General features: G+C 37.1%; 1 protein-coding gene across 3 annotated transcripts in view; it reads left to right on the top strand.

Annotated features, from left to right (window-relative positions):
• Positions 1–21,198, top strand: part of LOC132102844 (histone deacetylase 9-B) — a 50,367-nt gene that overhangs the window by 18,212 nt on the left and 10,957 nt on the right. The window contains exons 1-5 of one of the 3 annotated variants that reach the window (XM_059507527.1): positions 5,442–5,654; positions 15,391–15,632; positions 15,730–15,887; positions 16,553–16,678; positions 18,096–18,217. In XM_059507527.1, the coding sequence (XP_059363510.1) occupies positions 5,543–5,654; positions 15,391–15,632; positions 15,730–15,887; positions 16,553–16,678; positions 18,096–18,217 (760 nt within the window). In that variant the 5' untranslated portion in view covers positions 5,442–5,542. Of the gene's footprint in view, positions 1–5,441; positions 5,655–15,390; positions 15,633–15,729; positions 15,888–16,552; positions 16,679–18,095; positions 18,218–21,198 lie in introns of those variants that run through there. The other 2 variants (XM_059507528.1, XM_059507526.1) reach the window with 2 other exon arrangements.

Consider the following 21,198-nt stretch of genomic DNA (forward strand, 5'->3'; position numbering starts at 1 on the left):
CGACATACTGTATGAAGTCACACAGATCACACAGAAGTCCCTTTTAAGCCAAGCAGCTTTCTTATGGTCAGTGTTGCACACTTGAATCCGTTGTCTGTGTGTGGAAATATTTTGGAATCTGCGTAACCAATTTGAATCCATTGCAAAATCTTTGTGGGGAAATCTTAAAGTTTTTTTTTTTCTGATTCCAGTATGGTTTGTTTGTGTTGTTATTGTGACCCTATAGGTGTGGTGTGACCAATATATTCTAATAGAATTAGAATTGGATTGAAGAAAACTTAATAGGCTAGTTATAGTCCTTGGTATGAACAGGTCTTTATTATGTGGAGATTTTTAGTGACTCTGCATGTTACATTGTTTCGCCGATAGCTAGCAACAGTGACCTTTTAAGTCATTGAATCATTCACTCAAATGATTCATTCAAACCACTGATTCACCCTGGAACAAAATGCCAGTGTGTTGCTTTGTTTGAAAGTATTTTAGTTGATGGAACAAAATTGGACAAAGAAACTGGCGATTCTGGGTCTAAAATGTAAGCTAGTCATTACCTTATGTTACTCATTACCCTCTTGTTAGTTGTAAAGTTGTATAAAGGAATATCAGAGTGTCTGTGATGACTTATGTGGCTGCGTTCCTACAACTGAATCACATTCAAAGTCGACTGATATTCCGACTTAACTCTTGCTACTACTACTTTCATAGTGGGAAGTGATTTGACTGCTTGGTTTATTCTCTTTATGAACCATTTTCTCATTCGAAGAGATTCAAAATTAGTTGTTTTTTAGGTGTAGCTAATTTCTTTAGATATTTTAAAGTTATTTTGTGTCAAAAAGTACATTACTCTATGTCTCTCTCTCTCTAATGCACAATCACACACACACCATCATTGAAAAAAAAATATTTTATTGGTCAGACAGTGCACCTAGTCCATTTATTGGATCTAAGAGTTGCAGAGAGAAAAAGACAGACATAAGAGACAAAAAAGAGACTGAGATCTTTGAAGCAAAGTAAAGCGAGCAGACACTCTGGAACTGACACCTCCTCTCCTACACAAAGTGGTCGTCATCCAGTATGGAACAAAAACACGCTGCAGTCTGATCTAATTAACTAAAGAGCAATATTTGCTCACCCGGAGGACAGCTAATGCAGCACTGCCTTTATATGGAACGAGGCGAGAGCAAGGAACCAGCAAAGATTGCAGAGCTTTTAGAGTAAACACATTTTGTGCCCTTGAAAAAAAAATGTTCTTGGACGAAAATGTATGGACATAATACAATTGAGTCTCGGTGTGTGTTGCTTCAAGTAGTCAAATTTATTTCTGATGCAAAAGGCTGCAATATATAGTACACTACCATTCAAAAGTTTGGGATTAGTAAGACTTGTAATGTTTTTTTTTTTTTTTAAGAAGTCTCTTATGCTCATTAAGGCTGCATTCATTTTATCAAAAATACAGAAAAAACTGTAGTCTCACCATTACATATTGCCTGTTTAACTGTGCAAATGCAGAGCACAATGTACAGTACGTGCTGCCTGTGATGCCACACAAAGCCCACAGTGGTGACCTTCCCTTTTGATGTGCTCTCTTGTTTTCTCTCTCTCTCAATTACCCTGTTTTGTTGAGAGCTCTCGTTTTAGCTCGCATTTAAATTCAGAAAACGCTCAGGAGCTTTTGTCTGATCCAGCTCATGTCGTGGAGGTCACAGTGCTGTCTTTGGCCAGGCATATCTGTATGTTTGTGAGTATGTAACTCCAGCTTACACTTTGACGCTGTACACTTAAATGCTTTAATAAGACTACAACGAATAAAGGTCAGTCTTGAGGTGGAAGAGCTATAACGGGCCCCCTGCCACTTCACTTTTTTCTGTCCCCCTATCAGGGCTACTTGCTTGTTACAGACACGAAAATACATAACCTATTCCATCATAACCAGCATGGTACAATTATCAGAGTGTAGGTTATCTGTGTGTAAACGACGAAGAGTATTTTTGGATGATGCAGAGGAGATGGGGTCTTTGAGGTGATCTGGATCTCTTGAACACTCTGAAATACTATGAAGACGCAGACTCTAAGCGATAGTTCACCCAAAATGAAAATTCTGTCACCTTTTACGCACTGTCATGTATAGTGGCAAACCTGTATGCTTTCCTCTGCAAAATATAAAATAAGAAATATTTTGGTTTTGTGTTACCCCATTTACACCACATGAGAAAAAAAACATGCTTTGATAAATCATAAATATGACAGAAAATTAATACATTATGAGTTACCAAGTCATACTTATGTGATAAAAACTTGAAATTATGACATGCAAAAATATTTAAAAAATGAGATAATCACATTCAGTCATAATTTTAAGATTAAAAAAATATATAAGTTTAGACAAAGTTTTGACATGGAAGGCTGAAATAAAGTCGTCTTGATGTCATCTTATGTCAGAATTGACTCTAAGATTAATTTTTAGACTTTTTATCTAATCATGACTTAGTATGTCATAGTTGCGACTTTTTATCTCATAATCAAGATTTTATTATAATGTAAAATGTTGTCATCATTTTGACTTTTTATCAAATAATTATGATTTTTTTTTAAACTTAGTGTGCGATTACTTTGAGGTTATCTCATAATTAAAATTTACCAAAACATTTTTTTATGGGCTTTTATAACATTAATTTCTGTATGGAGAAAAGAAAAAAAAAATCTCAAAATGTTCCACAGAAGACAGAAAGTGAAGAACTAAAATTTTGTAATGACAGGAGGGTGATTACATGATGACAAATTTGTCATCCTTTTAGGCAAACTATCTAACATGACCTTATGTAATCTAGATGTCTTACACTTCATCTCAGCAATCCAAATCATAGGTCAATTCAGTGGTCCTCTTAGATATTAACCTTCCTGGAAGTGTAGTTGGTTTAATGTGTATGTTTGCAGTAGAAAGTGCCATTAACTGACCATCTCAGATAGACGACAGACTGCTGCACAGTACATACGCACTATTTATAGATGCAGGCTTATTTCTTGAGTTACAAGCACTTAAGCTCTTGCCATAATATTTTACTTCTATTATTAACCCCTCACAAGCACACTTGTTTTAACCTCCCCTTGAGCTTATCCTAAAAATCATTAGCCATTATACTTGAGGTAGTGCAGTCAGTCCCTCTCTTTAAAAGCTCAGTCTTATGAGACCAGAGGACAGGGGAGCACTGGTGTTAGAATGAATAGCATTTCTGGTATTTCTCTTTCTTTCTCTTGGTGAGATTTTTGTGTCTTAATAATCTCCATCAGATATTTCGTTGATGTGACGTGCATGTCTGCTGTTAAGTGAACAATGCCATTAATATAAATATTGCATACTGAGGAAGTTCAACATACAAAATGGCATTTCGGAATTGCTGATCTTAGGAGAATCAGTTTTGTTTCAAGGAAGACATGAATCAGAGTTTAGTGCAGTGTGACAACAGAGAGGGATTGGAGTGAGAGTTTTAAATAAAGATCGACCGCCACACAGATGGCTCCCACTTTGTGCTCATTCATCTTAAACACACTTGGCCAGCTGGGAACTCCCTCCTGAAGAGCAGCCCTGGCCTCAATGTACAACCTGTCTGGTCTACAAATGATCACACAAGAACAAGCTAAACAAGTTCAGCTTAGACGTGCATTAGTGTATACACTAGGAAAGAATGTATTCTACTGAGAACTTTATTTGGCAATGCAAAATTTCTTTAGAGCACCTTCAATGAAATATGTCATACAGTACACTGTTAAAAACAAAAGTTCTTTGTGGAGGTCAAAAGGTTCCTCTGAAGCCCTAAGGGGCTGTGGTGATGGAAAATATATGAGATGGGAGGAAAATTTATATTTCAATGATTTTGAGTTTATTTTACAAAATTTTCTGTCTCATTCAAAAGTGTGCAAGTGAATGCAAAGTTTCTTGGGGGATCGCAAACATTTTGCCTGAGAATGGGAATTTTTATTTCCATTTGATTTTTTCCCCCCTCTCACTATGGCTTCATAGTAGATACTTCTATAGCAGTGGAGTTCAAAATATTGTGAAAATCGAGATTTATTTTTTCAAAATATATTTTCATGGTTGTCAAACTTATCATGTCAACAATAAAGAATTCTATAGAAGATAATATATTTTTTAAAAAACAAATCACTTAAGCACAATAACATTATAAAAGCTAATTTAATAATACTAATTTAATAAAACAACTATTTAATTTCATTTAATATTTAAAAAATATAATTTAATATTTAAAATAAAATATTTAAAATTTTCTTACACTGTTTAAATCAGTTATCACAGATTTTGTCTATGAAAATATACTCTTGCGATTAAATTTTAGTAAACTTTTGTAATAAAATTTCTAATTCAATTATATATATGTTATGTAATATGTATATAATGTATTATGTATATAATGTCATGTTATACTATTTTTTTGCTTTGTCTTATCCAAACTGCATTCTTATTTTAATCAATATAATACACCACACATGGTTCATTTTGCCATTCATTTTGAATTCAAGATTTGAAATGCATGTACACTTTTGACAACCTTAGAAATGTTGCATTTTCTTCTGCATGCTGAGCACATATACCCTTTGAGAGTGTCAGCAGCACGGCTCAGAACAGCAACGTGTCAAGCGAAATGTGGGGTTATATTTATATCTCTAGAAAAACTGGTAGTGTGTCTTTTTATGGAGGCCAGAGGTATGATAATTGAAGAGAGATAGAGTGAGAAAAAAAAAAATGAAAAAAAAGAGATAAAGATAGTCAGCACACTAAACCGAAAGAGAGAGAGACACATAGACATGCCTTCTGGCTGTAGATGAGGGCCACAGCTGTGTTTGGTGTGGTATTTTTAAACGCATCAATGCTGCTCCAATCCCCGCACCGCGCCTGACCTTTTTATAGCCTGAGCCGGCCATTGTTCTATTTCTGTCACCTGTGGGCCATGCTCTTGTTGATTCACATGCAAATCAGCCTCCTCCTCTCTGCAGCAAGCAACCTGACGGAAAACGGGAAGGAGAGAGACAGAAACAGGAGCTGAATGCAACTCCAAAGAAGAAGTGAGCCACCTTGGAGGACAAAAAAAAAATCTGTTTGTGAGGAAGGGAGGACCAAAAACAGTGGATCTGACACATCGGGGAGAAAATAACAAGCAGTTTTTTGTCGGGACCAGAGGAAGGCAGAGTGTAGAGAGTGTGAGAGACTCTCCTGCTGATTTTCAGAGCCACTTAGGTGTCGACTGGAGAAGAATCGAAGAGATGAGCAGAGCAGCGGAGGAGTGAAGCTTTTTAGTGTTAGTGAGGGAGAGCTCTGTCACTCTTCGGGTGTCGCTTAAGAGGAGGAGGAGGAGGAGGTAGGGGCGAATGTTCCTGGTCTCTTGAGAGAGAGAGAGAGAGAGAGAGAGAGAGAGAGAGAGAGAAGAGAGAGAAAGAGAGAGAGAGAGACCGAGAGAAGAGGAGGGGACAAGCTGACAGCAACACAGGAAGAGCAGGGCTGGCAGACGATGTGCTGCTAACTGAAGTACTAATGCTCCAGACCATTTACGAGGCCGACTCCTGTTTCTCCGCAGACATCATCGGGAAACACCGGCTGCCTCTGACCCGTCACGACGCTGACATGCACAACATCAACAACTCAGGTGACTCTTTTTTTTAGATCTCTGTCAGCCGGTCTTTCTTATGTCTCTATGATTGTGATATAAAGGACCTCACATCCTGAACTCGTGGCAGCATCATTGAGAGAGTTTTATCCTGCAGAATTGCAAGATTTGAAGTGCTGTACGATTGTGTTTGTGGTGTTACTATGCTGTGCGTGGAGAAAGTTTCAGGAGAGCATCGTACTGTGGATGTCTGTCAGTGAGTTTAACCTTAAATCACTAAACTAACAAAGGGGCGACTCAAGGTAAGTGTAATTATCCTGTCAGACATCATTTCGGCAGAAAGTGTAGGTTATAATGGGGATAAAAACAGAACATGTACAGGATGTTATGCGACTTTAAGCCTTTTAATTCAGGAGAGAGGAAACTTCCTGACAGAAATACGCTGTCAACATGAAAGGCGCATTACTTTTCGCATTCGCCAAAGACAATCAACCCGTTCTATTTTTGACCTGATACTGTGCGCCGAGAGCTTGGGTCTGAGATCACTGAGCGAGGATATGTTTGCTTTTATTGTCTAAAATTTGAGCATGACTCATTTTTGCTCTTTGCTGTTGTTTCTGACTTGTGGTCGCTGCCAGAGAGCTGCTCTCACAACCTCTGACCGGTTAAAAATGTGTTGTTCTGGGAAATCCATGATATGAAAGTTGAGGTTAATGGGGGCAAGGAAGTGCATATATAATAAGATTAAGTCATTTCGGTTCCTGAAAGAAGGGTGGAGGATATTGCTTCACTTCTTTGTACTTATCATTGCTGAATCGTGGGAGGTTATCTGCCTAAATTTTAGCATCGTTGCAACATAACTGAAAGTACGCCATTTTTTTTTTACTCACAAATCAGCACACACACACTGCCTAACGCAATCCTGTCATTCTAAATATAGTCCTAACCCTGATTTGCACAAAGACAAGAGAAAGACTGAGCTGTTGTCTTTAAGAAGGCTCAGTGGAGCAACCTGTTTGTGGCCCCGTTCCGCGCCCTAAACTCCTCCACCGAGCAATTCAATTAATGCTCATCTGTCCAGTGAAAGCCCTGTACAGGCATGCATGGCATTATAAAGAAGTATGCGGTTAAACAACAGCCATCTGCGTGAGGAAGGCAGGCCTGTTGCTCACTCTGTGGGTCAGCTATTCTTAGTATGTTATTTTCAGCTTATAGCATTAGAGTGCTAAGATTAGCCGCTGTGGCGCTCTGCTATCATCAGGGGCACATTAATGCATGGACTTCAAGGGGCTGAAGCCCAGGGGCCTACACTGGAAAGGGCACCCACTGGCTGCAGGGAAATTATATATATATATAAAATAATTATTTATATGGGAGTTTGCAGCAGTGACAACAGCGTTCTGTAAACAAACTCACACACTAATTTTCAGCGACGCCCTGGTTGTAGTAGCCTGTATAGTGAATGGCTCAGTTTAGGTTCCCCCAACACAGTTTGTATAGTTGGTATGTTCCACGTGTTCCATCGATATACTGTAAACGGAACGTACAATGCATTCGCTAGTAAATAACCGCAGCACCAGAATATCAGAATAACACGCATCTTAACAGAAACACAACACTGCTGTGTGAAAGGACCGGACAACATTCTGTAACGTCTTACAGTAAGAGTTCAGTAACTTCAGTAATCTGTGTTCCATAAATAGTGCTGCTCCAAAGTCTCAATTTTAAATCTGGGGATGGAAAAATTGGAATTGTCCTATTGCTTTAATGTGATCATTACTTTATACAGCTGTAATTTTATTAAACGTGAGCACGTCAAAATAAAGACGCAGTTAGCAATCACCACATAACCCACATTAAATGCCAACATGCCTTGTTGTTTTGATCTACTGATGATGAATAGTTCATATTTTGTGATTTATGGTGTTTAAATCATACCTGTAAACTTGTATTTCAGCCAGGAAGGTTTTGATGGCATTTCCTTTCTTATTACCTCCGAATAATGCCTCTAATAATGCAGTGTTTACTTTATGTAACGCCTATTTAATTCTGCTGTTCCACAAGCGCCACCTTGTGGCAAAGAGTGAATTTGAAAGGATTTGCAGAACAGTGTTTTCGCATATTAACAAGACAAAAAACGAAATTTGACAAAATTTTTAGGAAGCTTAAAAAAAAGAGGTTTTCTGGGGTCTGGGGGCCTTTTGTTATCTTAAGGTGACCCTGGCAATCATACCATCTCCACAAATTCTTAATATAACTGTACAGTCGAATAGTTATTAACAGAGAGTTTGGTCACCGTCAGGTGATATGTGGTTAGGATTTACATCTGTTATTGTTGACCAGTGGTCTGCTTGGTAAAAATGTCAGTTTCTTCTTTTTGTGTTTCAATTCTTCCCTTCTGCTGGATGCAAATAGAACTGCCACCAAATTCTTAGTGTGGAGTATCTGAAGTAGTTTCCATAACATTGGCTGTGATCTTTTCACTCGGTGATCAAAAGACGAACTGCAATTAATGTTTTGTAACTGAGGCAAATAGGTCAAGTTAAGTGTTCCTTAAGAGTGCCGATTTAAGGATTTAATCTGTAACACTAAACAAGCTCAAGGAAACAGGTTCAAAGCAACACTTTGTGATTGAAAATATCTGATCAGAGTCGAGCCAGAAATCTATGGGAGCGATGTTGCTGTTGGAAGATGCTTATTGTAATGCTAATGTGCACTCGCTGTCAGTTTTAAACCACTGAAGCTCGTCTTTGAACAAATGTTATAATCATTCTGCCAATTTAGAATAAAGTAAACGTTGAAGGCTAAGTATGCTGTTGAATGAACAAAATATTTTGAATGAACGGTTTGAAAGGCCTTTTCTGTCAGCTACTGTTGGCTGTGAATTGTTTTGTAGTAATTTGTTCTGGTTTATTTGAAATGTCTGCATCAATGAAAGCATAATACAAAGTGTCTCAAGTTTAAAGAACTCATAAAGAGAGTCTAATCTATTCTAATACACATGCATCAATTTTATGCTGAGCGATCAAGCAGTCGCTTAATGTAGGTGATAATTAGTGACAATTAAATGATTTGTGCAGTTTTTTTATATATTTCTGAATAATAAAATAAATGACTGTCCATGCATCATCTTCTTGTATCTGTAGCCATTCACACTGTCACCCCAGGCTATTATATTTAAATAAATTAGTTTAGGATTATGCTAATGACAGTGAGAAAAGAAAATTATGTGATAATGCGGTCTATGGAGGACTATATTGTAGAAAATTTAACCCTTTGTAATGCTTATATTATGAATGTATTATTCAACATAATGAGTGGAATGACCCTCTTGCTGATGTTTAATAATATTCATGGCTGTGCTTATATTTGTCGTTGGACGGGGAAAACATTTACATTACATACATTATCAAGATTTAGATTATTGAAATAAATAATTTGTATAGGTGTACCAAATCACTTTTACAGAATTTCAATATATTTAATTTTTAATTCTTACAGATATGCATTTTGTGTTCCACACAAATACATTATATATATTTTGTGGACATTTTGTTCCACCGGTATTTAATAATGCATCCAAAAATAAACCCTAAAAGCATATTTTTGCTGAAAGGGATGATCTGGATTCCCCCTGTCCTGTTTTTGCTGTAAGGAATAAGCTTCTACTTAAAAATACAGCAGCGTTGCCTGCTTTAGACACGCCTGAAGCCCAGAATAACATCAGCCGTAATGAGCACTCAGTCACACAGCATACACAGCCAAAAAAGCATCACTCTGTTTTTGCTAAGAAACACACTGTATACCCTCTAAATATAAAAACCTGTTACTGACAACAGAGGGTAAAAAATAGAATTCACTTTAACTGTGCCGGAGGCTAATTTATAGGGCACCTGATTATTTTGCAGCTTGTTATCTGTTCTCTGTATGTAAATGATGTACCAGCCTCACTGTAGGGAAGATTAAGAGATGCAAAATTTGAAGCATACTAAAATGTTGGAATATTAATGCTCTTTTTTTTTTTGTACACAACATTAAAAATGTCATAAACTCACAATTGTGTAACTCTCAATTACACTGACTCTATCAAGCCTATTTGTACTGGAGAAAACAATAATAATTTTCAAATTAAAAGCTAGCAAATCGTGTATGACATTTCTCCCAATACATACGGTCATGTATGTATTCAAGGGTAATTAAGAGTCCAATTTAGTACCTTTTTCATTTAAAGGGGTCATGAGAACCGAGAAATCAAAATTCCATATATCTTTTGACATATAAGTGGTCATTGTACTAAAAAAACAAATGCTGTGTTGAATATATTGGATAGGACAGTAATGCTGCACCACACATAAATAACTGTTTTTATTATATGGTCTCTATTGCTTTGTCTGTTATCACAGATCATTTTTATATGTACTGATTATTTATGCATTTTAACCTAAATCACAGCAGCGTCCATCTATGAAGGATGTTGTCTGTTGGGGGGCAAAACAGGACAGAAAAATAGCCTATCAGTTCTAAATTATGATGTTTTTTGATGGAATCATTTTGAGTGGGAGTGTGTGGGAGGTTTGCTTTTATGGCTGGATGCAGCACTACAAACCCAGCGCTTTGATCATCTCTGTAATCAACAGTAATTAGAAACATCAGTTTAGGAGAAATGCATTGCTCAAGGGATTATGGGAAATGTAGTACAGCAGATGAGTCCCCATATATCTCTGGGGAAAAGGAAACCGTTTGGACGCAGGGCAGGATGCCTGTCATCCCTTCCTGCTAAAAATAAAACAGGGTGCTTTCGGTCTTGGAACTTGTGTTTACTGATTCACTGCCACATCTGCACCACCATTCTCATCTCAAGTCATACCGTTCAGTTGAGAACTTATAAGTAAAACCACAACTAAAGGCAGTTCATGAAAGCTAAAGTGGTTGAAATGTTTATGGTGGTGGGGGTGGGCAGTGGAATAGCTTACGTAAATTTGACAGGGTGCTCTTATTTTTGCCGAGTTAAAATTACCAGATGGCACCACATGTTTGACAGTCTTTCACACATTCCCTATATTAAGATTGTGCTCAGAAAAGCAGTTATATTTAGCCCAGTTACTGCTGTTTGCGATTCTTTTTTCAGCTCAACTGAAACAGCTCATACATCAACAGCTCTTCTTGGCTTCATTACACATAATGTTCTTACAAAGGCACGAGGCCAAAACATGAGGTGTGAGTATGTTTGGTCTCATAACATTGATTTAGCGCTGTCAGGTGATGCAAAAATGGCCCACGTCCCACTGTAGTCTCAACAAGTGCCTTATTAACATAATTAAAATAGAGTGGCGGGGCTGACAAAAAACATGAACGTCATTACTGTTCTACAGCATTCAGCCTGTTGATTCATTTTTACTCAAAGATGTATTATGGAAGCACAGTGGACTGAATCATTTTAGGTCTTATCGAGTGATGGAATCAGCTGACGTTTGGTGCTCTCACATGCTCTATGTACTAAATATGAATACGTGAATACTGTACTAAAACACAGACAATTTTTTCTTTGAGTGCACTGCAATTGAATGAAACAGTCAGTGTGACCTGTGAATGTGACTAGTGAATTAAAACATTTAGAGCAATCACTGATTTACGAACAAATGACTCTCATGAATCGGTTTTTCGCGGTTAATCAGAACCTTTTAAGGCAACCAGTGTAGCCTACAAACTGACCACCAACCAAATTTTTTAGATGCCATTTTTATTTTTAACTCAACTTTCATAAAATAGAATGCACAGGACTGTGGGATATCATAGGCAGTGAAGGATATATCAATGCTGCATTCAAAAATTAATCAGATAAAGGTATCTCTGCAGACAGGATGTGACACAATCATTTAATTATGTTGCCTTCCTATCTGCGTATGCTGACTACATGCTATAATTCCTGAACAAATTACTCTAATGAGGTGGACCCTTCAGTGAATTTTCAAAGAAATTCAGTGCAACCTGTGTTGTCTGATCCCCGAACGAATGACTCTATGAGCTGATTTTTTATAGTGAATCAAATACAGACTGTAACTGGTTGTTCATATGACAGTGTATTTTTAAAGATACACATTATGTGTTTTTTGGTAGTATTTAAAAAATTTAAAAATAAACATACAAACAAATGAAACGTTTACCACATTTTTTTGTTTGTGTTTAGTACTGTTGCATGTTCAATGCATAATTAAAGCCAATTACTGGATTGTATTTATGCCGCCTCTAAAAAAAGCAGCATAAAAAGTGTAAAAACACCTTCTGCAAGAACTGATTTGAACTCATTAATTAATTTATCTCAGCATTTGGAATTGTGTTTTTCCCCACTTATGTATTCTTAAAAGGTACTAAAGGGTTGTTAATGGAAGTGTTAAGGAACCAGAACTGTGAGGAGGAATCAAACCAGTTCCCATCTTTAGACCTTATCATTTAAATAAGAAGAAGTCTTTTGACCTCTGGTGACGTCAACGCTTCTCTTCCCAACAATGCGTCTCAATGGTGTCACGCTGTCTGGGACAAGGTTAAGTTGTGTTATCCAGAGTGCCATTTGGTCTAACCTGCTCATTCTTAATCTTGCAACCGCCTGCTACCAGTTGGTTTGGGAGGTGTGAGCGGGTTGACCTCAGGTTTCATTGCAGAGAGCTTGACGGGATGGTCGGATCAAAGTGTATCTTTTTAATGACGGTAGTGGGGTGAGCAAGCAGACAAACATAAGATAAATGAGATTTCACCATGGTGAGCGCTCCAAGCCAGCAGGTTTTCTGAGGCTATTTTTATCTCCATTAGGGCAGCGAGCCCAATGCCTGTGACTCATTGTTGAAGCTCATTGGCCAACTTCTTGAATGCTGTAAGAACACAGATTAATTAAATCAGAATTATTATTCGCCCTCATCGTTCCAGGATGCTTAGGGTCATCTGTTTGTCTCACTAGAGAGAGCTGCTCCTGGCTCTTCAAACTTGGCTCTTTTCCAAGAAGTGCCGTAACAACAACAAACCAAGGTGATTTTTTGTTAAACACCCAGAAGTTGGCTTCAAATGCTAGCTTCGACCTCAACCGGAGCTGACAGGCATAGGCGACATGTATCAGTGTCGACAGAATGAGGGAGCGCTTGTGTGTGTGTGTGTGTGTCTGTGTGTATGTTTCTGTCTTATATAAGGGATGATATAATATCCATGGGTGCTCTCAGGGAGGAGACACCACACAGCGCAGCTCAATATCTGCAGGAAGAGGAGTCAGTATGATGTCGCCAGCGTTGCCATGGCAGCCAGTTTGGGTGGTGGATTGGGTGTGTGTTTTGTCATAGTCTAAGATTGCACCACTTGCTTTTATGTTGCTATTTATAATCAGCGGTTGCGCATGCAGACATTTTTGATGATGGTGAAGAACATTATGTTCAACTAAACAAGCAACTGTTTTACCATTAATGAGTGAATTGCTGAGTGTGTCACAGTAAGTGCCTTGCTATGGCAACTCATTAGAGGAATATTCTAGGCTTAAGAGACACTGGTTCATGGATAGAATTCATGGTTTAAAGGATTTGCCTGTGCATGTGTGTGTGTGTGTGTGTGTGTGTGTGAGAGAGAGAGAGAGAGAGAGCATTGAACAGGTGGCAGTGTGTTATGCCAATAACAAGCTTTATGTGGATTAAAGTTACGTAGCTAATGAGTAGTCTCTTGCATCTAGTGTGTTTATTGAAATCCTATCTATCTTTCTGTCTGTCTGTCTGTCTGTGTCCGTTTGTCCGTCCATCCATCCATTGTTCTGCCTGTCATTTTATCTATTTTTCTATTGCAAACGAAGATATTTTAAAAGATTGTTGGTTTTGTCCCCATAGTGAAACACAATGGGATCCAAAACAACATTCAAAGTTCAAAATTACATCTTTGTTATATTTAGCTTGGACGAAAAAAAATAAATTAAAAAAATTATTATTTTCTTTTGTGCTCAACAGAAGAAAAAGCATGATGCAGTTTTGGAACAACAAAAACTTTTAATAGAGATTATATTACTGTACTTGCAACCATGTTCAATATTCTTAGTTATTGATTCTGTGCAGTTTATCAGCCATTAGCTTTATGAACTGAAGCACTTATTAAAAACTGGCCAACTAATCCATCATGCTGACTAAGAGGAAAAACCATTTGACTTAATCATGTTTCCAGACTTGCTTACTCAGTTAAACTTAAAGTGACTTGAATTCTGTTTTTTTTTTCTTCTTTTTTTACTTCTTCCCCAATTGTGTAACAACCACTGTGTGCTTTCCCTCAATGCGAAACTTAAATTCACTGGACCATAAGTATATCTTGACCAGCTGTTCTGTAAACTTCTTTGTCTTTCTTCTCCACACCCATAGATCATTCTGTATGTATACACTTTCAAAAAATTCCATCTCTTAGTAATTGCTTTTCATTACAGTCTGCTATGATGAGCATCTCCTCTTATACGCTTTGTGATGGACTCTCCTCCAGGTTTGCTTTTGATTTTTGTCTCGTGGATATATATAGTTCTTAGGGCGTTGGGGATGCCCTTTGCTCTTTGTACCCAGTGTATTATTAATGAGTCACAGCTTGAAGACTACAGCGACAATTTTCCATAATGGGGAAGGTGTGATGATGGCTCTAAGGAGGGAGGATGGTGGTGGAATAAGAGGCAGGAACACAAACATCTGAAAAACAAACTGCGGCACTGCAGTCTCCATTCAGAGGGGTGAAAAAATAGAGTTGTTTACTGTATCTCTGCATACTGTATCAGTGAAGCTCATAAGGGGCCATACTTTTGATGACTTTAAGATACAGTATAGTTAGGGGGAGGGGGTCAGCTGAGCACAGTATGAAAAAGGGAAATGAGGTCATTGTTTGTTTTTATTTTTTGTCTAGCAGGTTGGAAAATTTCAGCTTAGGCCTGCTCATACCAAGCTATAGGGATACCCATGAAGTTTTAAAATCACTTGAGCTTTAAGGGTCTACAACACAACGGTAATGAAAATGACACTGAGAAACAATATTGTTAGAGTCAGTTTCATTTATTTATTATTATTAAAAAAATTGTTTACACCTTATGAACATTTAAAAACATTAAATCCAACTTGGCAACCATTTTCACAGAACATGGTTTAAGTGCAATACGCATAAGGGAAAATCTTTTTCAAAAATCTACAATAGTTTAAAACATATGTGCCAGGTTCTTAGAAATGTACTCCTCCTTCATGTAGGTTTCATATGATTTGGAATTTTTTTGAATAATATTTTCAAGAACAGTTTAAAAGTAATGTCAGTTTAAAAGTGTCATGTGGTGTAACTTTCAAGTGAAAAAATATTTCATACTTGAATACACATGAATGAATAAACTGTCAAGGTTAAAAGTTTTTTTGTTTTGTTTTTGAATTTACAAATAATTTGACTACCGGAATTATCTATTCATGAATGTCATTATGTTTTGTAGTGGTCAGTACATGTAATTGTCTTGATTTGTCATTGAAAATGCCAAATTTGATATGATCTGATATGACATAATAATATCCTGTTTTATGTTTTTTCTATCCCCCCACCTGACTTTATTGGTCACACCATGACACATTTAGGCTTTCCCAATATTTAGAATTTCAAGACGGGAGATATTAGTATGTATTCAAGACAAAATTAGTATGTATAACTGATAGCTCAAATATCTCTGAATGATTCATAATAATAAACCTTCAAAACAGAGCAAAGACATTTGTACTAAATCTTCCTATTCTCACTGCTTTTTTCTCAGTGGACATTAAGCCAGAGGTTCCACTGGCTCTTGATCCGGGCTCCCCACTGGACCTACGTACAGACGTTAGGATGCAGGTTTCGGCCTCAGATCCTACTGTGTGGGAAAGACAGCTTCAACAAGAGCTGCTCCTAATTCAGAAACAGCAGCAGCTTCAGAAACAGTTACTCATCACTGAGTTCCAGAAGCAGCACGAGAACCTGGTTCGCCAGCATCAGGCCCAGATACAAGAGCATTTGAAGGTACCAACCCTACTGACATAATGTGTGGATGCAGCACCACAAGTACAATACAACCATACAGTCCAGCTTGATAAATACATGTAAATGTGCTTCTCAGTTGCAGCAGGAACTACTTGCTATGAAGCAACAACAAGAGCAGCTGGAGAAAGAGAGGAAACTAGAGCTCCAGAGTCAGGAGAGAGAACTGGAGAGACATCGCCTTGAACAACAAGTCCTGGTCCTCCGCAACAAAGAGAAGAGCAGAGAGAGTAAGAGCTCATCATCATGATCACCCACACAACACTCAAACATGAAACTGACCATATATATATACACACACACACACACACACAGTTTATACATATATATATATATATATATATATATATATATATATATATATATATATATATATATATATATATATATATACACATAAATAAACCTTTAAATACACACACACACACACACACACACACACACACACACACACACATTGAGTATGAATCTTGACAGGTTTCATACAATTTACTCACAAATAGATTAATTACAACTTAAATTTAGCAAAAAGTGCTTCACTCCTGCTGTCCAGAAGAGGGAGATATTCCTTCATTTGTTTAAAGGTGCTCAAAAATGTTTAGCCAATGACATTATAGAGGCATCTGAACTGGAACTTTTGAGAAGTGTGTGTGGGTGAATGTGTAGGAGAGATGCTATTGTTTGAGGCCCATCCTGCTGTGTTTGGGAATGGCGGTAATAAAATAATTTCTCTGACCTTGAGATGAGGCCAAACATTCTTTCTGTTTACAGTGTCTGTATCACGCAAACCACAGAATGTTAGTCGAGCTCTGTCAGAAATGTCTCAGATTTATTAATCTAAATATAATTTGAAGAAACCCCAGGATGCTCATGGTTTCCATGTGTGCGTCTCCTGGTGTGACAGGTGCAGTGGCCAGCAATGAGGTCAAGCAGAAACTCCAAGAGTTTCTGTTGAGTAAATCCACCAAAGACAGTACATCTAATGGGGTCCCCCCAAAAGTCACACAGAGTTCCAAACTGTGGTACACGTAAGTAACCTTAACAAACCTCAAACCATTTTCATTTACTGTTTTCAATGATCTGAACTTTATTTCAGACTTTTCATTTTAAATGGATGGCGCACAATGATAGCACAAACATTTAAATATATTATTTGAAAATTTAATTTGCAAATAGATAAATCTAAATATTATTCAGTATTTAAAAGTTTGGAGTCTGTAAAATTTGTAATGTTTTTCAAAGAAGACTTTTATGCTCACCAAGGCTGCATTTATTTGAACAAACATACATTAAAATTATAAATAATATTATGAAATAGTATTGCAATTTAAATTACCTGTTTTCTATGTGCATATATTTTAAAATATAATTTATTGAATTTTCAGTAGCTATTATTCAGTCTTGAGTGTCACAATGTCTGTCAGCAATCAATCTAATATGCTGATTTGCTGCTCAAGAATCATTTCTTATTATTGTCATTAATGTCAAAAACAGTTGTGCTGCTTAAAGGACCACTTAAACAGTTGAGTTTTACCGTTTTCTAATACATTCAGCCGATCTCCGGGTCTGGCAGTAGCACTTTTAGCTTAGCTTAGCATAGATCATTGAATCTGATTAGACCGTTAGCATCTCGCTCAGAAATGACAAAAGAGTTTCTATATTTTTCCTATTTAAAACTTTACTCTTCTGTAATTACACCATGTACTGTTTAATATCGGAATGATATTACGCAACGCCTGAAAATAGTCCTAGCTAGTTTGTGTAGTTATGGGGACTATTTTTAGGCGCTCCGTAATATCACTGCACATACTGCACCCATAGCACGGCAGCAAAGTTCCTTGATTATTACGCTGGAATGAGAGTAAAGTTCCTAGCCATATCAGCATAGAAAATCACAACTTTTCATTTTCCATCAGTCTTAGTACACGATGTAACTACAGAAGAGTCAAGTTTTAAATAGGAAAAATATCGAAAGCTAAAAGTGCTACCACCAGACCCAGAGATCGGCTGAATGGATTCGGATATGGTAAAACTCAACTGTTTAATTCTAGGGGAGTTGGAAAATGAGCCTATTTTCAAAAAAAGCGAAGTGTTTCTTTAATATGCAGTCCCTCCCCCAAGATTCTTCAATGAATAGCATGTTTAAAAGAACATAGTTTATTTAAAATAGATATAAATAAAAGTACTAATTTCTTTTTAAAAAGGCTTACTAACTCCAATCTTTTGAAATGTAGTGTATTTAAATATAGTAAAATGTACATAAAATGTATAAAATAAATAAACACAAGACTAGATTTCAGACTTTCCAAGGTAATACAATTTAGGGGATTTTAGCTAATAATCAGTAATGTGATACTAAGGTGGATGGTATTAGAGCCCAGAAGAGCTGTCAGCTGTATTTATGACTAAGTTCAGGAGTTCAGTTTGCATCTCCTTTCTATTCAGGGCCTCCCATCACACCTCTCTGGAGCAAAGTTCACCTCCTTTGGGAGGAGCGTCCTCCTCCTGCAAGATCTCCCTGCCATCCCCACAAGACTCCCGGGACGACTTTCCTTTGAGGAAGACAGGTAGGTTTCTAAAAGTTGGCTTCTTAAAACTGTCACTATTGTTTTGTAATATCACCATTAAGTGCATTGCATTCAAGAACTACTACAGATTATATTTAATTTCAGTTTTTGCTGATGAGCTAATGCCTTAAGAAACATAGGAGGAGTGTTAGGATTTCTCAGAATCACAGAATCACAGGATCACTTGATTGGCGACGCATAAGCTCGTATTTGCATTATTTGAGGGATTTCTTTTCCTCTAGGCATGCTATAGTGCCACAAATGTCCTAAAACTCTAAAGGTATACAATTTTCAGCTATATAAGAGGCTTTTCACAGAAAACACCACAGGTTTGTTGACTCCGTGTTAGAGGGAGTCTCGTAGGAAATCAGTAATAATGTGAGTTATGACTCCCACTTGGCTGGCCGGTCATGAGTCCTTGCAAAGGCTGAACTGTTCATAACTGTGCTGTTAAGTCACGGAAATTACATTACATTCCTTCCCCTTTGTGCCCCTATGAATTATGACGGTAAACAATTATACCTGCTTAAATGCTTTACCATATGGGTTGGCATGTTGTGTATTTACATAATTTAGGGATCAGGCAAGTGAGGTTTAATTCTAAATTATGTGGACTGTGTCTGCCAACTGTAAACTAATCTAAGGTAATTATGTAGGTTTTTCTGTTCAAATAAGCACATGAAAGAGATGTGTTTATTGTCTTAGCTTTTGAACAGTAACCTCCAATTTTCATCATCAATTTCTGCTTCACTCCACTGAAAACAAGCAAATATCCTGAGAACTAAAAGGAGCGGAAAGGGATCCAAACTGCCTGCTGAGAAAGCAATGGCAGTCCTATGGGAAAAAAATAAAATAAAGAGAGAGAGAGAGAGGCCTTGAGCTGTTGCTGTTATGATAACTTGCAAATATCACATAGTCCCTATCACACCGTCATGTGGTTTTGGTCATGTTTTCATGTCTTGTGCTGTCCTGTTTTATGCCAAGGTCTTTTATATTGAAGTGTATTTTCTGTTCTCTTTGTTTCTGTGTTGACTTCTTGTGTTTAGTTCTTGTTCTTTTGGCTGACTTGTTAGTTACCCTTGTTAGTTGTCATAGTGATTCATTAACTCCTCCCCCCTATTTAGGCTAGTTAAAGGAGTAGTTCACTTCCAGAACAAAAGCTTACGGATAATGTAGTCACTCCCTTGTCATCCAAAAATGTTCATGTCTTTCTTTCGTCAGTAATAAAGAAATTCTGTTTTCTGAGAAAAACATTTCAGGAATTTTCTCCATATAATGGACTTCTACGTTGCCCGCGAGTTTGAACTTCCAAAATGCAGTTTCAAATCAGCTTCAAAGGGCTCACGATCCCAACCGAGAAAGACGGGTCTTATCTAGAGAAACGATCGGTCATTTTCTAAAAAAAATTACTATTTATATACTTTTTAACTTCAAACGCTCGTCTTGTCTAGCTCTGCGTGAACTCTGTGCATTTCGGTTCATGACAGTTAGGGTATGTCGAAAAACTCCCATCTCATTTTTAAAAACATCCTCAAAAATATTAAGAGAACTTACTGAATTGACAAACTTTCGGAAATAAACCATTTAGTAGAAATGATCAGTTTAAGTTCAGTATTTGAAAGAAAATGAATAAGTGTTTGGAACTACCCATTCTTTATGTGTGATAATCTTATCCATTGCCTAAACCTAATGAAACCTATTTCCTTCTAGTTGGATTCCAATCTCTGTATAAACCCATGCAAGTTCCCCTCCCCCTCTTCCTGCCCGTCTCACTTAGAATCCCCTCAAAGTAGGAACGCAACAGGAGCCACACAAAGATGCTGGTCGCTCCACATCCTGGATTTCATCTGAATCAAGAGGTTAGGTTAGCGCTGTGGAGAGAATGAACCAAAACAAGACAAGTTTAGTGAGTGCTACAGGAACTGACACTTTTTTTTTTATTTAAGAAGTAATTATTCATTTCCCTTGGGTCCTTAGCGCTGTGTCATATGCAAAACTCAATGTGGCTTTGGTTTGATCACACTGTTCTCAATTGAACTTGTAAAGACAAGCCGTCCATTTATCTCCAAAGCATCACATGATCAGTACTCACCACGTATCTTCTGTGTGCCGCGCTCTGGACCGGAAAAGATCTGTGTGGTGGCACGTCACACTGTTGCTGGCAGGAATAGTCCAGCTTATTGAAGAGAAGAAAAACCTTCTTAGTCTTGACCCAGATAACAAACATGTGGAGCAGGTGCAGCTGAAATGAGACAGATTTTAGTTTGTGTGTGTTTTGAAAGGTGGATATTTTGGGCCTTCAGACCAGGCTTGCTTTATTACATCAAGCCATTATTCCCCACTGGAGATGGAGGGATGTGGGAAGGGGGAAAAAAGAAAAGAAAAATGAACCGAGATGCAATTATGAAGTAATATGGTTATGCAAGTTGCATAATATAGTCCTTGTCTCCTGAGTAAACAGGTGTTTGTATTTTTACTAATGAGAGAAAAAGGTATCAGACAGGCTGCAGGCGGGATCAGGTGTGTGCAAATAAATGTTGCCTTTAGAAAGTTTGACGAAGCCATTCTTCAAATGAAATGCAAAATATGCACAAAAACTAGAGAAGCACTGAAATTGAAATGCCTGACTGATAAATGAACAATATTGTATATACATATTATATATATATATATATATATATATATATATATATATATATATATATATATATATATGCATGCTCTCAAAGAGTAAAATTTTTACCATAGTCTATTGCTGTCCCTTGAAGTTAATGGTAGATGATGATCTGAATTATACAATTTTGAATATTTAAATATAATAAATTATTTATTTATAGTGTATCAAAGTAAATATTTGTAAATGTTTATTCCCGATAAATTTTTCTGCACATGTAATCTGATTATTAATACGGTGCCGATACATTGTGTATAAAAATAAATAGTTATTGTCAAGGTCCAAATGTACCTTCTTTCACACCTTA

The sequence above is a fragment of the Carassius carassius genome, chromosome 24 (genome assembly GCF_963082965.1).
Source record: "Carassius carassius chromosome 24, fCarCar2.1, whole genome shotgun sequence".
Lineage (NCBI taxonomy): Eukaryota > Metazoa > Chordata > Actinopteri > Cypriniformes > Cyprinidae > Carassius > Carassius carassius.